Raw genomic sequence first — 16,848 nt, 5'->3', positions numbered from 1 at the left:
CAGCCTGCCCAGGAGACGGGGATGCAGACACAGGAGATCAGATGGGGCTGTGAGGCAAATGCTGTGTGCTAGCAAGCCCGCTGCTGACTAGAGTCCTGCCAGGCCTGAGTTTGCAGAGGTGCCTCTGACTGGAGCCAGCCCTCAGTGGGAAGGGCAAGGGGGCTCTCTGGGCTGCCAGGGGTGCCTTGGGCAGAGCAGGCTGATCTGTGCCGACCTGCCCCTGCCGCGCTGTAACTCATTCTCTTCTCTGTTCTCTTCAGGCATCTCCTGGACAAGGACACGTTCTCCAAGTCTGACCCATGTGAGTAGCAAAAGTGGCTTGTTTTGAGGGGGCCAAGGAGTATGGGGTGGTGGTGGGTCTCTGATGAATTGTCCCCAGCTGGGACATTAAAAGTACTTGCAGGGGGACTCGAAAGGGGCAGATCTCAGGGATCAATTCAATGGTTGTCAAAGTTTGAGGAACTGCTTTAAAGACTGTCACACTCTGGGGTAAATCTCAGCCCCTTCATAGATGTTAGGGCTGGAAGGGACCTTGGGAGATCATCGATTCCAGCCCCCTGCTCCGGGGGCAGAAAGTCAACTAGGGTCAAAGGATCCCAGTAAGATAAGCATCCAAACCCTAACTCCTGGGTTTTATTCCTACCTTGAGGAGCAAAGCGGGATCTAGGCTACAGAGAGCAGGGCCAAACAAACAACTTTGCCTCCTATTGAGTATCATGGGACTCGGTGTGGTTGGACTGAGGCAGGACATGTGAATTGCTAGCCCCAGGAACCTGTGGTTAGAGGCCTGTACTCGCTGGGCCGCGAGCCCATGGCATGGCAGCAGGTAGCAGTGCTGGCATAAGGCAAGCTGGAGTCAACCGGGTCTTGGAGGGGGATGGAAACCTGGATTCTCTCCGGGACAGGATGTGGGATGTTTTAGGCATACCCAAACTCCAGGCCATGATGGACAGGGTCCCTGGAGGACCCACACCATGGAGTTCATGGCTCTGGGGCAGGGGGCACACCATGCAGAGCGGGTCAGCAGCACTGATGTTTGTCCCTGGGTCTCCATGCCAGTCGCAGCGTGGGGAATGGAGGGGTTCTGGCCATCTGGGACAAGACGGCAGGGATTAGAAAGAAGACTAGCTGTGGGGGATGTCTGCCACAGAGGTGGAGGGGGGGTCTGAGACTGGGGGGCTCCTTCCACCCACCAGCAAAGTAAGATCAGGCAAAATCTTCAACTGAAAAACAAAATAGCGGAAACTTTCTTACAACTTGGAGAAAATGTGGGTGACAGGTTGGGCTGAGGGGTCAGGGGCATTGCAGGGTATTTTTATGGGACCAGCTTCTTCATCCCCCAAATTAAATTGCAGTTCAGTGCAGGTGCTACTATCTCAAGCCAGAGCTGTTCTCTGCACTTCTTTGCTGTGCAGCTGTAATATAAATATCCCCTCTGAGAAAATACACTCAGGCTATTACAGCACTCCCACCTTCACAGGAGTGGGAGCCACATACTGAAATTGCCTGGTAAACAGCCCCTTGGCTTAGTAAATAGCATTATAATCGAGTCCATAGCATCTTGATTCGTCTCCAAATGACAATTTGCTGGGAGTGCCTCTTTTTCTCTATCTGTCTATCTCTCTTTGTCTCTCCATAAATCTCCTTGGTTTAGCATATAGCTCACTGTCTTGATATGAACTGGCACCAACTTGAGGACTGGGAAGAGGCCTGGTGGGACCCGTGGTTTGCAGGAAGTATGTCCCCAGGGCTTTGTCATTTAGTACCCAGTACAAGTGGACAGTCACACCATGCATATGAGGCTGCCTTGGAGCTGTTGTCTGTGGTGGGTGCTGGATGACTTTGGGGGCTGCAGAGTCTTGATCACTGACCAAGGGTAGTAGTGATTTGGGAGCCGTGTGGTTGCTCCTGTGCAAAATGAATGTGTTGGATCCAAGCCCAGTCCTAAAGCAGGCACTGATATCTCCTTGGTGGGTCTCAATAGAGGAGCCTGGGATTGAATGGGCCACAGAGACCAGATTCCCCTCTCAGTTCCTCCAAGTTTTGGACCAGAAGCACCCCTAGGAGGAACAGGAGGATGCTGGAAAGTCCCCGTTTCCCGGACGTCCTGTTAGGAACCACTGAACGGGAGCTGTACCAGTTGTGAGAACAGGACAGCTCAGATGATGCCGATCTGAGGGAGGACTAGTCAGCCATCCTGCCGTTATCCCATCTGACCATCCCATCTAGTCATTGCCCCATCTTCCTATGTGACCATTCTGCCCTCATCCTCTCGGTGCCCACGTGGGGGCTGCCTGGAGGGAATGCCAGCATGGCTGGACATAAATCCACCAGTGAGTAGTAGCATCACTGTAGTACAGTGGGTACTAGCATCATATTATGGCAGTATTGCAACTCTCTCTCTCTCTCTCAAAAGGGTCATGGGCACTTTGAGACCTCCTTTGTACAAGGCCTTACACATAGCTGGATTGTCAGCTGTTCACTGGGTGGGTCCATAGTATCTGGGAGGCCAAAACCTTGAAAAGGTGGGGGGGCCCTGTACAAGTGCCAAAGAGAGGGTGCGTGTGGGCCTGGACCTGGGCACTCTGTCAGGCATCCATGGACCTCGAGGGGGAGATGCTACCGACTTCTGGACCATTAGGGCAGAGCAGTGCTAACAAAGGCTATTGTGGTATGCTGTGGGGAGGGTGGTATTATTTCAGTGTGACTGTGAGGTTTGCAGTCCTCCTGTCCAGCCCATTGACATGCGCTGGGTGTCAGTAAGGGCGGGGGCACATGGTGTTTTTCAGAGGGAACGATGGGGGACACGGTTGCTCGTTAAGAGACTAGTAAGCTGGGAGTGACGGTCCAGGAAATGTATGAGAAGTGATGGGGAGGGTGGTGATCTCTTTTGTTGGGCCAACTGTTCAGCTGGGAGATGTTTTACAGACTGTTGGTCACGAAGCACCTTCTTCAGGTCTGAGAGAGAAGTAGACCAGGCTAAGCTAAATACCAGCCCCCCCTCCATTGGCTTGGGTACGATTGCTTTGGGCTTTCAGTCACGTGGCAGGTCATTAAGGTGCTGCAGTCTTCCCCTCCACGTAGGGGTTAACACAGCATTTCAGGGCAGCTTCCATGGCAGGTCCAGCTGGAAGGAGACTGAGAAGGGGTCTTGGTGTGACTCCATTCATTGTTTCTGGGGGATCAGTCAGGCTCCAGGACTTGGCATTCCCCACCTGCTGCCCCACGAAAGAGGAGCCAGACCTGGATCACCCCAAGCCCCCAGGTCCCTCCCTTCACCTGAGATCCCCCTTCTCTCCAGGGCTGCCAGTGGGAGTGCTGCCCCACATCCGCAGTCTGAAGCTGCTCCCCCCATCCCTGCAGCCCAGCCAAGAAAAGGACGAGCTCCTGGGATAGGAATCCAGGAGGGAAGAAAAGCTATTAGTCACCCCGTGGTTTGTCTTGGCTGGTGTCGAGAAGTGCAAGCAGAGCTGCTGGGGAGAGAGAGGAGAATCTCTTGTGGGTCCTGCCCTCCCCCCAGCAGCCATCTCACCCTGTGGCTTGAGCCCCTCCAGAAATGCAAACCACACAGCCAGAACGGCTCCAGTCCAGTCGCAGGGGCTTCTCCTTGCACTCGGTTGAAGCCAGCACTTGCTCTGCCTAGGTGGCCCCCAAATCCTTTGAATTTTTTTAAACATCCAGCCTTCAGGCTGGGGCTGGAGCAGGGTGGGAAGTCGGCAGGAGACAGGGCTCCCAGGGCTTTACTGCTAGCAGCTGGGCAGAGACGTAGGAGGGGACAGTTCTAGCTTCAGTGCTGGCTGCTTCCAGGGGGTCGGAGCAGATTCAATAGGAGAGGATTTAGATGGAGCAGCGGATTGCCAACTGCAGGAGGGAGGCCAGGCCGAGGATGTGCCTATGGGCCTCAGGAGGATGGTGCTGGCCAACAGTGAACCACGGAGGGGTGGGTCAGTGCTCTTCACTCCGGGAGGGAGCTGGTGGGCATCCAGTCTTTCTGGCAGGCCATCAGGTGTCTGAATGATGCTGTGCATGGCTGCTCTCCTCTGGCCCTTGGCAGATGCGGGGGGTCATGCCTGTGAAAATCACAGTGGTTCAGTAAATTGAGGTGGGGATGAGTGTTAGGGTGGGGAGCTAACGCTGCCACTCTTCCCCACCCCCCCACTGCAACCTAAGCAGAGGGCACACCCCTTACCCTGGGGTCACCAAAGCAGCCTGGTGGTGGCTGATGGCCATGGATGGAGGAACCCCTGGGGCTGGGGTACCTGCTGTCTCTGTCATGGATGTTCAATGTGAAACTTTTTGAGGGAATTCAGTTCTTGTCAGCAGGTCAAGCCAGTATAACAAGGCTCCTTGACTGTCGTGCGAGGGTTAGTGCCTGCAGCAGCAGCTGGGACTGCCGTTTTGGGCCTGAGGCAAGACTGCAGCTCAGCCCCTAGCTGCCTGGAGGAGGAGGGGGAAGAGGAAGGAGGTGATACTTGCAGACCTGGCAGCTGGGGCTGTAGAGGATAGGCCTGCTTGGCTAGGACGTTGTCAGGGGCGCTGTCTGTTCTGGTCTCCCGGTCCCAAGCCCCACCTTCCCATGCTCAAACCGCTCCTGCCATCTCAGCCATACCAGGATCTGGCTAGCACAAGCACGGTCCCAGCACCCCCCCTGCACTGTCTTTCAGCCCGCCTTCAGCACCAGCCTGCCACACTGAGGCCCCAGAGCCCTTTCTCCAGCCCAAGAGGGAGCTTCAGGATTTGCGAATGGGGTCAGGGAGAGCTTTCTTTGCCTTCACAGGGTCTCGGGGAAGGTGGTGTTGATTCTCCAGCCCTCTTCTCCCTCTGCACAGTGCGATGTCATTGTCCTCATGAACCCCTTCCCTCCACAGGGGAAGGGGAAGCCGAGCGTGGCAGGGCACATTTTTCAGGCCATTTTTAGGCTGCTTCTCCATGTCTCTTCTTTGAGTTCACAAATCCTCCCCATGCACCCCAGTGCCACTTGCAGCACGTGGCCTTTGTTTCCCAGAACAGCGTGCGGTGTTTCTCTGCTCAGTAAAACCTTGGTCTGGTTTTTCAAACAAACGAACGAGTTGTTCTTGGGGTTAGTTGGGCTTTACACAGAGGAGATCTCCTTCCCGGCCCCTCTGGCACCTCCTTCACAAGAAGGCCCTGATAGTTATTGTGTGAGAGAAGCTGTCGCTGGGCCTGGTGCCAGCTGGGGGGCCTCTGCTGTCCAGGCTTCCAGAAACAGGGCCAAGAATCGTGGCCCAGAGGCAGGCTGGCATCCCTGCTCGCCAGCCCTGGGTTGCAGAGCAGTGCAGCAGCATTGGTGCTGGCATGTGTTGAGGCACTTTGTTTGGAAAGGCTTGTGCGTTCGGACAGTGCTGAAGTGCTCAGAGTGCTTCAAATTAGGGCAGGAGGATTGAAGCTCTTGGTCAGGAGCCCTGACAGGCAGCCCGTCCTGGACTCATTGCCCAGTCGGCCACAGTGGCTAGAGGCTCTTACTGGTAGCTCCTCCCTGGCTGAGGAACCAGCTGGCTGCTGTTAGGGCCTTGACTGGCTGCCAGGAGAACAGACTTCTTATCTGAGCCCACCTGTGGCCGCAGCCCCAGGCCAGCGCACAGCTCTTTGGAAGGCCTGCCATGGTAAGCCTTCCTAAATCATGTGCCTTTTGCTCTGACTTCTGACTCTGCTTGGCTTTGGACTCAGGCTTTGGGAGCTCTGCTCAGCTTCGGTAACTTGGTACCTCACTCCAGAGCACTGACTTGGCTTGCGGTTTGACTAGGACTCTGCCCCTGGCTCCTGTCCTCCCCTGGTGACCTAGTCACTAGGGCAGCCCAGTCCTTACACTCTTCACGTGTATGTCTGTCCGTGCTCAGATGCTTCTTACACTGGTGTCTCGAGCTCATCATCCCATTTGGGCCGTGTGCCCTCAGGGACTGCAGGACTTGCCTTGGCCAGGGAATGAGCAACCCAACTTCAGCTGGAAGTGGTTGATGTACTGCTAAACAGCTGCATGCTCCCTTGCCAGAAGAGGCTGCTGTACTGAGCCTCAACCCCCATGGCTCACCCCACAGCCCAGCACCCTTCTGTCTTTCCCCGTTCTTGGATACTACATGGGGGAGGAAATAATAACATTTGGATGCTTATCTTGCTGGGATTCTTTGACCCTAACTGACCTCCTGCCCCTGGGGCAGGTGGCTAGACTTGATGATCTTCAAGGTCCCTTCCAGCCCTAATGTCTATGAATATATATCATGGTGCTACCACTCCCCCTTTCCGTTCTCTCTGGCTGGGGGTAACCTGCTGGTGGAAGGAAATGGAGCTGGGTTTCTTCTCCAGGGCAGGTTCATCTCTCCCGTGAAGTAGAGGACAGACACAGCAGTAGTGGGGCTAGAAGGAGTGGTGTCGGAGAGGAGGGATACACCTGGGATGGGACATGGATCACAAGGGAAAGCTGGGGGATTGCTTTGCTCTCTGCAATGTCGGTTGCAGCCATTATAAAACTCATTAATCTTCTTAATGCCGCTCCAGTGCTGAGCTAGTGGGAAGCTAGTGAAAGGCAGCCGGGCACTCCAATGAAGGGATCTTAATTGGCTGCTTATATTTTTTCTTCCTTCAGGCATGGTAGCTTTTTCCTCATCTTGAGAGCTTAGGCTTCACTCTGCCTCTTCCACTCGCATCATATAGATTACTGGAACTGCTCCAGGCTGAGCTTGAAAACGGCCATCAGGGACTTAAAGGGGTGGGAAGCTTGAGAGAGAGGGCCCTGCTTCACCGGAGATCAGACCAGGGTAGGAGACCAAGGGGTAGAGGTTGTACCAGTCAATGCCCCCTCAGTGCAGTGTGTCTCCATTTCTTGCATGTGGTCATTAAAGATCTGTTAGTCCCAGTGTCCTCTGAGCCAGCTCTTCTCCTATTAGCCAGTCTGTGCTGTGGCTCTCTATCCAGTGATCGAGGTTACCCCTGTATTCAGACTGAGACCATGATAAAGGTGTTATGAGGCCACAGCATCTGCAATGGCCCAGTGAGGCAGCCCTATTCTTGCATCTCCTCTGGAGTTGCTGCAGAGCCTGGGCAGAGGTCTTGGTGCTAACAGCAGAGATTGCTGTTGGCACAGCTACCCTAAAATCATGGCATTCAGGGGCATCCCCGAGCCAGGCTTCTTAATCTCCAGAATGTCTGTTGCTGTGACAGGATAAATCCTAGTTTCTACTTCCGCTGCTGCTCTTGTTGAACCAACACAACTGCTTGCCAGATCTCCCTGGAGTGAGTTATCTTAGACCCCCTGCCAGGGTCAGGGAGCAGCTTCCAGCTGGGCCAAGCTGATCAGGAGGCTGCGGCCCAGCTGGGGAAGGCTTCCTGTTTCCTCTGCTGAGGACAGCCACCACCTATATACCACAGAGGCCCCTGTGTGCAGAATGCACAGGGGTTGGGTCTGGCCAATGTTTTTAGGGCCTCCTTAAAGCTAGTTGTGTAGCACCAGTGATCCCTGCTCTGAGCACATTCATAGGAACTCATTCATAAGCCCTCCTGAGAGATGCTGTGTCCACACTATGTAAAAGTATCCTGAAACCAGCTTGGAGGAGCTGGGTTTGCACTAAGTTTGGCCTTCAGTGGGTGGGGGGCAGTATTTCTGCTAGACTTCCCCTGGCTCTGCCCCTGATGATGGGGCAGTAGCTGCTGGTGTGCTCTGTACAATGCTCAGAGAAGGACTGTGTGATACAGGGATCCAACAGCCTGCGAGGGAAGCTTACGTTGATGGTATCAGCAGGTTGCAGTGGGCAGGGCAGAGGACTCGGGCTTCCTGACCCTGCTGTAGGGTGGCCTTGGTTTTGTTACATCCCTTCTCTGCATTTCAGTTTCCCCTTGGTTGTAAAGGGAACATCCCTCACTGGAACCTGTAGTGTGGTGGGGCCTTGAGCCTGGTTGGTCATCTGGGTGTTGTGTGTAATACAGGCACCAAGCAATAATTCTGCAGAGCAGGGAGGATCACCAGAGACCCACTCCAGGACCTAAAATTTTGGGCTCCCAAATTATACAGGGGAGGCTCAAGCCCACCCTCCTTTTCCTCTATTTGGCTTTAGCTTTATCTCCTGAACCATAATCCCCAGTAGAGGCTAACCCGCTGTATGATTCCCCCATCACACACTTCCTACAGGGCCGTTGCTTGTACTAACGCCCAGTCCTATTCTTTTCTCCACAGTGTGCGTGCTGTACACCCAAGGCATAGAGACCAAGCAATGGAGGGAGGTATGTACTGCGCAATTTTTTTCCTGTTCATATGAGAGACCCCAGGGTTTTGTGGAGGAGAGGCAGGTGAGACCAGTGGCTAAGAGCTAAGGTGGGTGTTGGTCTCCATTCTCTTCTGCCACCTGTTTGCTCTGTGACCATGAGCAAGTCACTTCTTCCCTTTGTCTCAGTTTCCCCACCCGCCAATGATGTTGATGAGTCTGACCTGGCCCATTAGGCAGCCTGAAAACCAGCACAGGAGTGTCTGGGAGCCGTCTTGCCTAATGCTCTTCGTGAAGGGACGCACAGCAATTACTGGGGTTGGAAAAATGAGAAGGAAATCAGACGCGTTCTCCTGGGGATTCAGCCTTTCCTCTTTCCCCACGGTCTCCTGCTTGGTGCTCAGCTGTTTATTCCCATCCAGGACATGCAGAAGCACACGTGCTTCCTAAGTTGCCCTCTTGCACTCGGTCTGTCCCTAGCTAGTGCCCTCAGCATGCAGTAATATGTGCAAGTATGCACAGGAGCAAGGGCCCAGCTGTGTGTGGCTGTGGTTCTGGGCAGATCCACATGTAAGTCTGTGCCCTTGTCCAACAGTGTGTATGTGTGTTCAGAGATGTATGTGGTTTAATTCTGGGTATATCTGTGTGCAAATCTGCTGGATATGTTTATTTGTGAGGGGTGGAAGCCCATTGATGTGGGTGAGGTTGTGCATATATGTGCATGAGGGGGCTGGGCAACTATGTAATCTGTGGGTGAGGGTGTAAATATATGTCCATATGGATGTGAGCTGGTGAGCGCAGGTGCACTTGTGTGTCTATGTGGGTGTGAGCTGGTAGATGTGGGGGTCCCTGTGTAGGTGGGGAGCCAGGGGTATGGCTGTATCTGTGTGTACATGTGTGTGACTGGGGACACATTTTGGTGGGTGGCCGTGTGCTGCAGAACATGTACAGCATAGCTCCTGCTCTTACTGCAATAGGAGGCCTGAAGGTGACCCTGGTCTCAAAGGCTTTGTGCTGTACATGGCAAAATAGGGTACTCCTTGAGTACTGAGCTTGGCAACTGCTGAGCAAATGAGGAGCAAACTGTGTCTGTCTCTGGAGCTGTGGCACCAGGCTGGGCCTGGCATAGGCTTAGATGGACGTTGTGTTGGGATAAGCCATGGCGAGGGAATTTGTTTGACAGGAATGGTTATTAAAGGAAAATTTCAATGATTAGCTGTGGATACCCACAAGTATGCCCCCTACCCCCAGAAATACATGTGCACCTACAAGCAAACACAAGAATGAGTACACATACAGATGTACCATCTCCTGCACATGCAAGTGAGCACACACTTATGTGAACACACTCAAGTCCATAGATTGCTCATAGACAAGGGAATGCATACTAAAGCCTGGATATGTGGGCACATGCAGATGCAGACATGTGAGCTTATACACATGTACATACAAGCAAATGAGTACAAATACACACATTCAGATAAGTGCATGCAAATGCGCCCACAGCTCTGGTAAAGCATGTTGCAATGTCTGCACAGTGACTTGGTGACTATGGGTGGTTAGTGCAGTGTTTCCCAACCAGTGTGCTGCGGCACAAAAGCGTGCCGTCAGAAATTAATAGATGTGCTGTGGAAGTTTGCCGTGGCAATGAGCTACAATAGGTATGAGGATGGGGAATGCCTTAACAGATGTGCCATGGAAAAAAATTATTAATGTAAGTATGCCTTGGGCTGGACAAGGTTTGGGAACACTGGGTTAGTGTAGCAGGGTTTTAAAAAGGCAGAGATCTCCACACAGAGCATGGCAAGATGCTGAAAGCTCCTCTGCCTCTCTCATATTTCATATGCTGAGCAGAACTTCTTGTGTCTTGAGCTACATCACTGAGCAGCTAGGAGAGCAATGGCTAGACTGTCTTTTATGTCTAATAATGATTTGTTGGCCTGTGAAATGTGTGCTGGATCTCATTCTGGTTTCTGGTGGAAGAATGCCCACATCATTCTGAACAACAGAAAATTTCCCTCTTCCCTTAAAACGGCAGGGACCCTCCCCACCACACGGGACCAGTGGAGAATCCCCCGTACTGAGAACAATAAAAAAATTCAAGTTCCTCCATTAAGAATAATGGAACCAGAAACCATGGGAGTTACTGTCTGCTGGCCTCTGAAAATCTGCCGCCTGTTGTCTACTGACTTCAAGCCACCACCAAAGTGGTTTTGGAACCTCTCCAAACCAGAGGTGAACAAGAGAAATGTCATTGGTGTCTGGATCAGGGCTGGACGGTTGGAGGTTGAGCCAGAGCAGGGGTTCCAGCTCAGTGGCACTGGTGTCCCCCGGCATGTCTCAAGGGCAAAGGGGTGACTATCAGCTTTGGTGCCATGGGAAAACTTCTTGGCAAGGGGTGGGGGGTGGAGGGGTGCTGAATGCTAGAGAGCAGGGGGGAGGAGAAGGGGTGGTAGAAGGACAGTCTTACCTGCCCTGCGGACTCAAAGACCTCCTGCTGTGTCCTAGCAGGTGGGCACATCGGGTCTGCTTCTGACCCAACAAAGGCTCTGGGGGAGAGGGGACACCCTTATGGCACCACCTCTAAGTTGACACTTGGAGCTGATGCCCCCCTCGTACCCTGATTGTGCTACGGCTTGAGAGAGCTGCGCCATAGTTTCTTATGTGATAGAGAGAGAGAGAAAGCTTCTGCCATCTTGAATATCATGCTCAGGAGGCTGTCTCCATTTTCAGCCTTATCTGTCTTATCCACAGAAAACAGATCTCTTGTTTCTGAGCTAGAGTGGAAGTGAAATGGAGGCAGGTTGTGAGGCAGGGCTTTGTATGTACAACCCTCCCACCCACAGAGTTCTTGGAGCTGCTCATGGCTTGAGGCTCTGCCGTGGGCCTGTTTCCACCAGCACATTTTGGCTAATGCCAATGACTGAGGTCGAGAAACACAAGGGGCTTTTTGCATTTCATTTGCTTGCAGAAGGGCCATGTGTTGCGAGACAGCCAGGCTGCCTGATGTCTGAGTAATGACAGCTGAGGACAAGATGCCCGACTGCAAGCTGTCAGATGTGTCCATAAAACTCACAAACAGGCCATATCCTAAAGGGTGAACCTGAATCTGAATGAGGCAGACAGAGTGAGCGAGAGACCAGGATCACAGTCACTACCAGGGGGGCAGGAGCAGCGGGTGTGTTCCTTATGGTGACAAAAGCCTTGGTTCCCATGGCAGATCCTCCTTGCTGGCCATACCATGGGTGGAAGGAGGTGGGGTTACCCATTCGTATTGATGTGTTAAGGAGCGTCCAATGCTATTCATAGCCAGGTGACTTGCTACGTAGAGCGGACACATCCCTCCTCTCCTAGCGCAGGCTTGAGCTGACTGCTTTAAAAACCAAGCGGAGTTTTGTTTTCCTGTTTTGCACCTAAATGGGAATTTTATGGCTAGGTATGGGGCACTCTCAGTGCTTGCCCTGCACTATGGATGCATAGATGTGTGTGCAGACTGAGCACGTACAGTGGGCATGTACTGGCCAGGCACATACACGTATACTTGAGTGGAAGTTCAGGAAAAAATCCTCCCATGTAGCTGAGCAGTTAGTGCACATAAACTCTGCATTTTAGCCTCCTACCCAGAGGGGATTTGAACATGCATTTCCAGACCCCTTTCCAGTTCTCCCTTTTGAAGTCGAGCCACCTCCTCTTGCATGTAGCTGTTGTTGGACAGAGAGTGATGCAGAGGGGAGGTTTCTGCCATGCTAGGTGTGAGGCTCCAGGCTGGTGTGCAGGGTTCTCTGTCCCAGGGCAGCTCCCATCTCATCCCCTCTGGCTTGACTTCTTCCTCCTTGTCCCACATATCTCCCTCTTACCTGCTCAAAATGGAACTGCTCCAGGGTGGATATGCCTGACCTGTGGCCTGATGGTTAGGGCCCTGTACTGGGAAGCAGGGTCAAACTACTTCTGGGTGAGGGGGCACCTGGAATCTAGGTCTCCTGTTTCCTTTGTAAGCATTCAAAGCACTCAGCTGTTGGTGCCAAAGCATGGGAGTTTCATTGTCCTCTCTAGCACCTCGCACCTGCTGGCTGTGGGTCTGTGGCTGGCTGCATTTTACATGCATGCATCCAGAATGGACCTGTGTACATGCCCAGGCAGGGCATGGCCTACTGCTTATGCTTAGTTTACGTGCACATGCTCACTCATCCACAATGCGGAGGTAATAGTTGCAGCCTTTGTGTAAGGTGCCACAAAAACCACTTACCCAGCTAGAAATCTCCTGTTTGGGGGCACAGAGAGCAAACAAATTTTGGTCCAAGTGCTTGTCCTGTGCAGACGCTGAGTTGCCTTTATTTGTTCCTGATGATGATGTTTGAGGAATGGCTGCTCCCTTTGTACCACATCTCCTCTGGAGTACCTGTAGGCCGTCTCTGGAGTCTAGGAGAGGGCTGGATCAAGTACCCGGCATGCCTTTCTTGTCTCTGGTACTCTGCAAACTCATGGGAAAAGCATGTTATCAAGAGTGGAAGGCATAAAATAGTCAACAGTGTTCCTATTCATAGGCTTCAGAGTTAACCGCCATGCAAAAACAAGTGAAGACAGATGACACCCACCAGACTGCAGAATCAGGCAGACGGGAAGGCATAAGTGTCACATCCATAAGAGGGTCTTTTCACAGCCATAAGGTTTCATGATGTAGGGCAGGATAATTTCATGTCTTATGGCAGTTGTGCAGGGAAGTCATGAGCTTAAGCAGGAATCACTGCTCTGCCCATATCCCACCCACATGCTCTTATGGGGAGTAGCTCCCTCCTGAAGCCTTTTCTATTCCCAAAGGCCAGAGCAGGGATCCCTCTGCTTGCCTGCAGTGAGCAATCAAACTTGCTATCTGTTTCAGAAGTTTCCCAGCCAACAAACTTGTCTGTCCCTGTTGTCATGCTCACCGCATCGGGCTTCGCTGTCAGATGAGTCTGAGAACCTGATCAGTTCGTCTCCGCATGCAGCTCATCGGAGGTCAGAAGAGCCTCTGTAGCTCGAGCTCCCTCCAGTGTGAATGCTGTGATGTGTGTGGCTTTGCACCTTAGTTCTGGTTCTTGCTACTTGGTCCTCTCTGCATCTCTTTGGCTTTCTGGGAAGCACAGCTGGTCCCAGGTGATGCACAGGATTAGGGACCAATGGAAAAGTACTGGGTAGGCATCCAGAGAGAGCAGTTGGCTAAAGCACCAGTCTCAGACCCTGGGGAACTGGGCTCAGATCTGCTTTAGTCATGTGAGACTCGTTATGGCTTGTGGAGCAACTTTGGCAGGAAGCATCTCTCACCTTTCCTGATTGCTTGGGACATCTTCATCACCCCGAGTGACCAATCACTGACTTTGAGGGGTTGCAGCATGAGCCATGGCTGTGCAGAATGCAATGGCTCAGCTCTTGGGTGAGCTGGACTAGTGTAGGATCATCATCGCGTCACCCCTGCAGTCCATACCAGGGCCTGCCCTTGGGCAAACAAAACCTGTTGGGCTAAGCCCACTGGCTTTACACCTGGGACGAATTTTTCTCTTTGCTTCCAGTAAGCAAGCACTTGGCCCAATATGTCCAGTTTGGGAAGGGAGCTGGGAAGGCCTGTGAGGAGGGAGGAGGGCATGGGGAGCAGAGGTGGAACTCATAACTTCTGATGTACTTTTCAGCTAATGAACCAAGTGAGCCTGAGCTGAGCTTGGGGGTTGCAAATTAGAGGCTGGTTATACAGTGTGTGCAAAGAAGGCATCAGGCAAGTGCCTTCTTCAGGGGCTGGCTGGGCCGGGTGGGGGTGCAGTCACAATCAGCATCTCTGTAAGACTGACTAATGGCTGTGGACATGAGTGCATGTGACTGTATTTGCATAATGGCCATTGGTATTCACACAGTATATTCCCCCTGCCTGGGAATATGCATTAGGGAACTGAAATCTGTATTTCTCCTGCCTGGCTTGGCAGTGCTGGCTCTAGAGATGAATGCCCCATTGGTGAATATGCATGACTTCAGCCCTCCCGTTGGGGGCACGTTCCTCAGCTTAAGTTGTCACCCTTGGCTGCTCAGGGATTTTTGTGTGCAACTCCTAGTAGCACTTCTGGAGATGAGTGCCTCGGTCCCCGGGCACTGAGATAAGGCAGGGTCTGCAGCATAGGTGGGTGCATTATCAGACGGGAAGAGAGAGGGGTGGGTACCTGGGACAGGAAGGTGCCTTACAGGCTGGGAAGAGAGTGTGTTCCCAGGGCAGGACAGTGGGGGGAAGTGTTCCTGAGATCATGTGGTGCAGAACTGGGGTGACCATATGGGACAATGTGAAATCCTGGACAGTGGACACTGCCCCCACTCTCCTCCTGCTGCAGGAAGCCTGTCAATGGTCCATTGCTCTTTATTTCACAGGTATAAACAATCGCCTGTGAAGTAACAATTAGTGTTAATGGTCATTCCATGGTTAATGGTCATTCCATGAATGAAGCTGACCTATTTTAGGGCAATTTTGCTGTCTGCTAGGGCTTCCTATTTCATAGCTCCTCCAGCTCTGCCTCCGCACCCTGTGCCGGGGACCTTGTTTTAATTTGGACCAGCCTCTGAAATCTGGGACTGTCTAGGCCAGACTGGGACATACATTTATAACTGACTGGGGAAGACAGGTTGCTGGTGATGAATCTGGCCTCTGTAAGTCCCAATGATGCTGTGGAAAGGTCTCCGAGGGCTTGGAAAGCGGAAAGGAGGAGAGGGACTCATTCATTTAAGAAATAAGGCTGGTTGGAATCAAACTGGAGGGAGCCTTTCAAGATGCAGCAGTCTGAGAGGTAAAGTGGATTCCCCTGCATGTAAGCCTGGCCACTGTCTTGAGACACTAATGAGTTGAGCCTGGTGATCGCATCTCAGATGCTAGAGAGCATTTGACCTCACTTTTGCCTCAAGCTCCCCACAGTCCAGTTGACAGACCTGATTTGAGAAGAAGCCAGGAAGGAAGGCAGTTTGTGACTGAGGCTTTCTGTATTTATACCACTGTAATGTTCTGGGGAATGAACACTGGGACATAACTTGTGTGTCATGGCTTATTTTAATTTTGTAGCTGGGACTGCAGCAGCAATGAGCTTATCACAGAACGACGGAGTTGCAGGGTTGGAAGGGATCTCGAGGGTCCCCATGCTAACCCGTGGCACAAATGATACATCAATCATCCCTGTCCAGTGCTTATCCAAACTCGGGGGGGGGCGGGGTGTTCTGGCTGGGGCCTGTGAGGGCGAGGGGGGCCAACCCCTGAACCTTGACTCTTGCACTTGGCCTAGAAGATTTGTCACTCTTACTTTCTGCTGGCAGGGAAATAGTGAACATGACAAGAGCCTTTGGGAGGCTGGTTGGAGCAGCTGTCATTTTGATTTTTTCCAGAAAATTGAAATTTTCCCATGGAAAATTTGAATTTAGCAAAAAGGATATTTTCTGATGGAAAAAGCCACATGGATCCAATGTACATGCCCGGCAAAGCTGTGCTATTAGCAGCAGGCATCTCTACTGTTACAGCTGCCAGTCTAATCAGCAGGGGACCTTGTTCCTCTCCAATTCCTTCCCACCTGCTAGAGATCTTGGGACAGTCACCATGAACTTCAGGCAAGTCTGGGGCAGTCTGCAGGTGGCTGCTTTACTCAGACTGTTGGGACCCAGGACTTCTGTCTGCACCCATGTACTGTGTATGGGAATGGACGCTCCGGCCCAGCAGCATGTGGGAAGGGGACCAAGGACAAAACCTCCCCCTTCACCCCCCAGCAGCACTGTAGAGAGGAAAAAACAAATGGGCAGTGGCTCAGGACAAGGTTCACACTAAGGGGAGGTTAGTCATGGGGAGCATCAGCCTGAGGGAATTTGGGGTGGGGATTAGCTTTGAGGCGAGAGAATTTGGCAATGCAGGAGCAGGGCTGAAGAGAAAGAGAAGGACAAGCTCACCCTGGGCTTTCCACCGGTGCCCTAATCTGGTTAGACTGGCAGCTATAACACTGGAGATGCCTGCCCCTAGTGCAGCATCAGGATGCTCGGGGTCCCCCCCACCCAGTCTCTCAGGCTACAGGGCCCCTTAGCCTAGCCATTCCTGTCCCGACCCTCCTCTGTACGGTCGTAAGGTTGCATTCTCATCCCGGTGACAGACCCTTGCGAGCAGACCTTGTGGTAAAGAATAAAAGTCCAGCACCTGCTCACCCCTGGCAGGCAGAGAGAATGCATTAGAGGGATTTTTGCTTATCGCAGGGCTCTGGGGAATCTCGATCCATGACCTCTCCTGCATGCTGGTAATTGTTGTCTAGGCTCTTCACGCCATCAGGATAATAGCTTGCATGGCTCTGCAGTGTGCTCTGGTCTCCAGAGGGAGCTGGCCGTGCTTACATTGGGAAACGGTTTTCCCTGCAGCTCTGACCTAGAGCTATTGCCACATTCCCTGCTGAGAGGGGCTGAACAGGAGCCTATGGCACCGGGGGCATTACCACACTTCTTCCCTGGGCACTGCTTCAGTTCATCAGCTGTTTTGTGAACAGACTTCCAGTGGGTGATGTGTAGCTCCATACTTCACACTCCCCGCTCCATCCGGTGGTGCAACTCATCCCACAGGTCTTAGCAAGGTCCTGACTTAGGTGCTGGACAGATGAGCGAATCC

At 52.6% G+C, this 16,848-nt stretch overlaps 1 protein-coding gene across 2 annotated transcripts in view; it reads left to right on the top strand.

The window, feature by feature from the left end:
- The window catches only part of LOC149853922 (copine-5-like), a 159,845-nt gene that overhangs the window by 30,154 nt on the left and 112,843 nt on the right, over positions 1–16,848 (top strand). For both annotated transcript variants that reach the window (XR_016438922.1, XM_090025933.1), the window contains exons 2-3: positions 261–301; positions 8,186–8,232. Coding sequence is in view for 1 of the 2 variants with exons in the window: in XM_090025933.1 (XP_089882059.1) it covers positions 261–301; positions 8,186–8,232 (88 nt within the window). In the remaining variant the exon portion in view is untranslated. The remainder of the gene's footprint in view (positions 1–260; positions 302–8,185; positions 8,233–16,848) is intronic.

The sequence above is a fragment of the Crocodylus siamensis genome, chromosome 13 (genome assembly GCF_052110815.1).
Source record: "Crocodylus siamensis isolate JL-2025a chromosome 13, ASM5211081v1, whole genome shotgun sequence".
In the NCBI taxonomy this organism is placed as follows: Eukaryota; Metazoa; Chordata; order Crocodylia; family Crocodylidae; genus Crocodylus; species Crocodylus siamensis.
The sequence above is the reverse complement of the archived record's forward strand: the minus strand, read 5'-3'. Positions and strand labels throughout refer to the sequence as shown.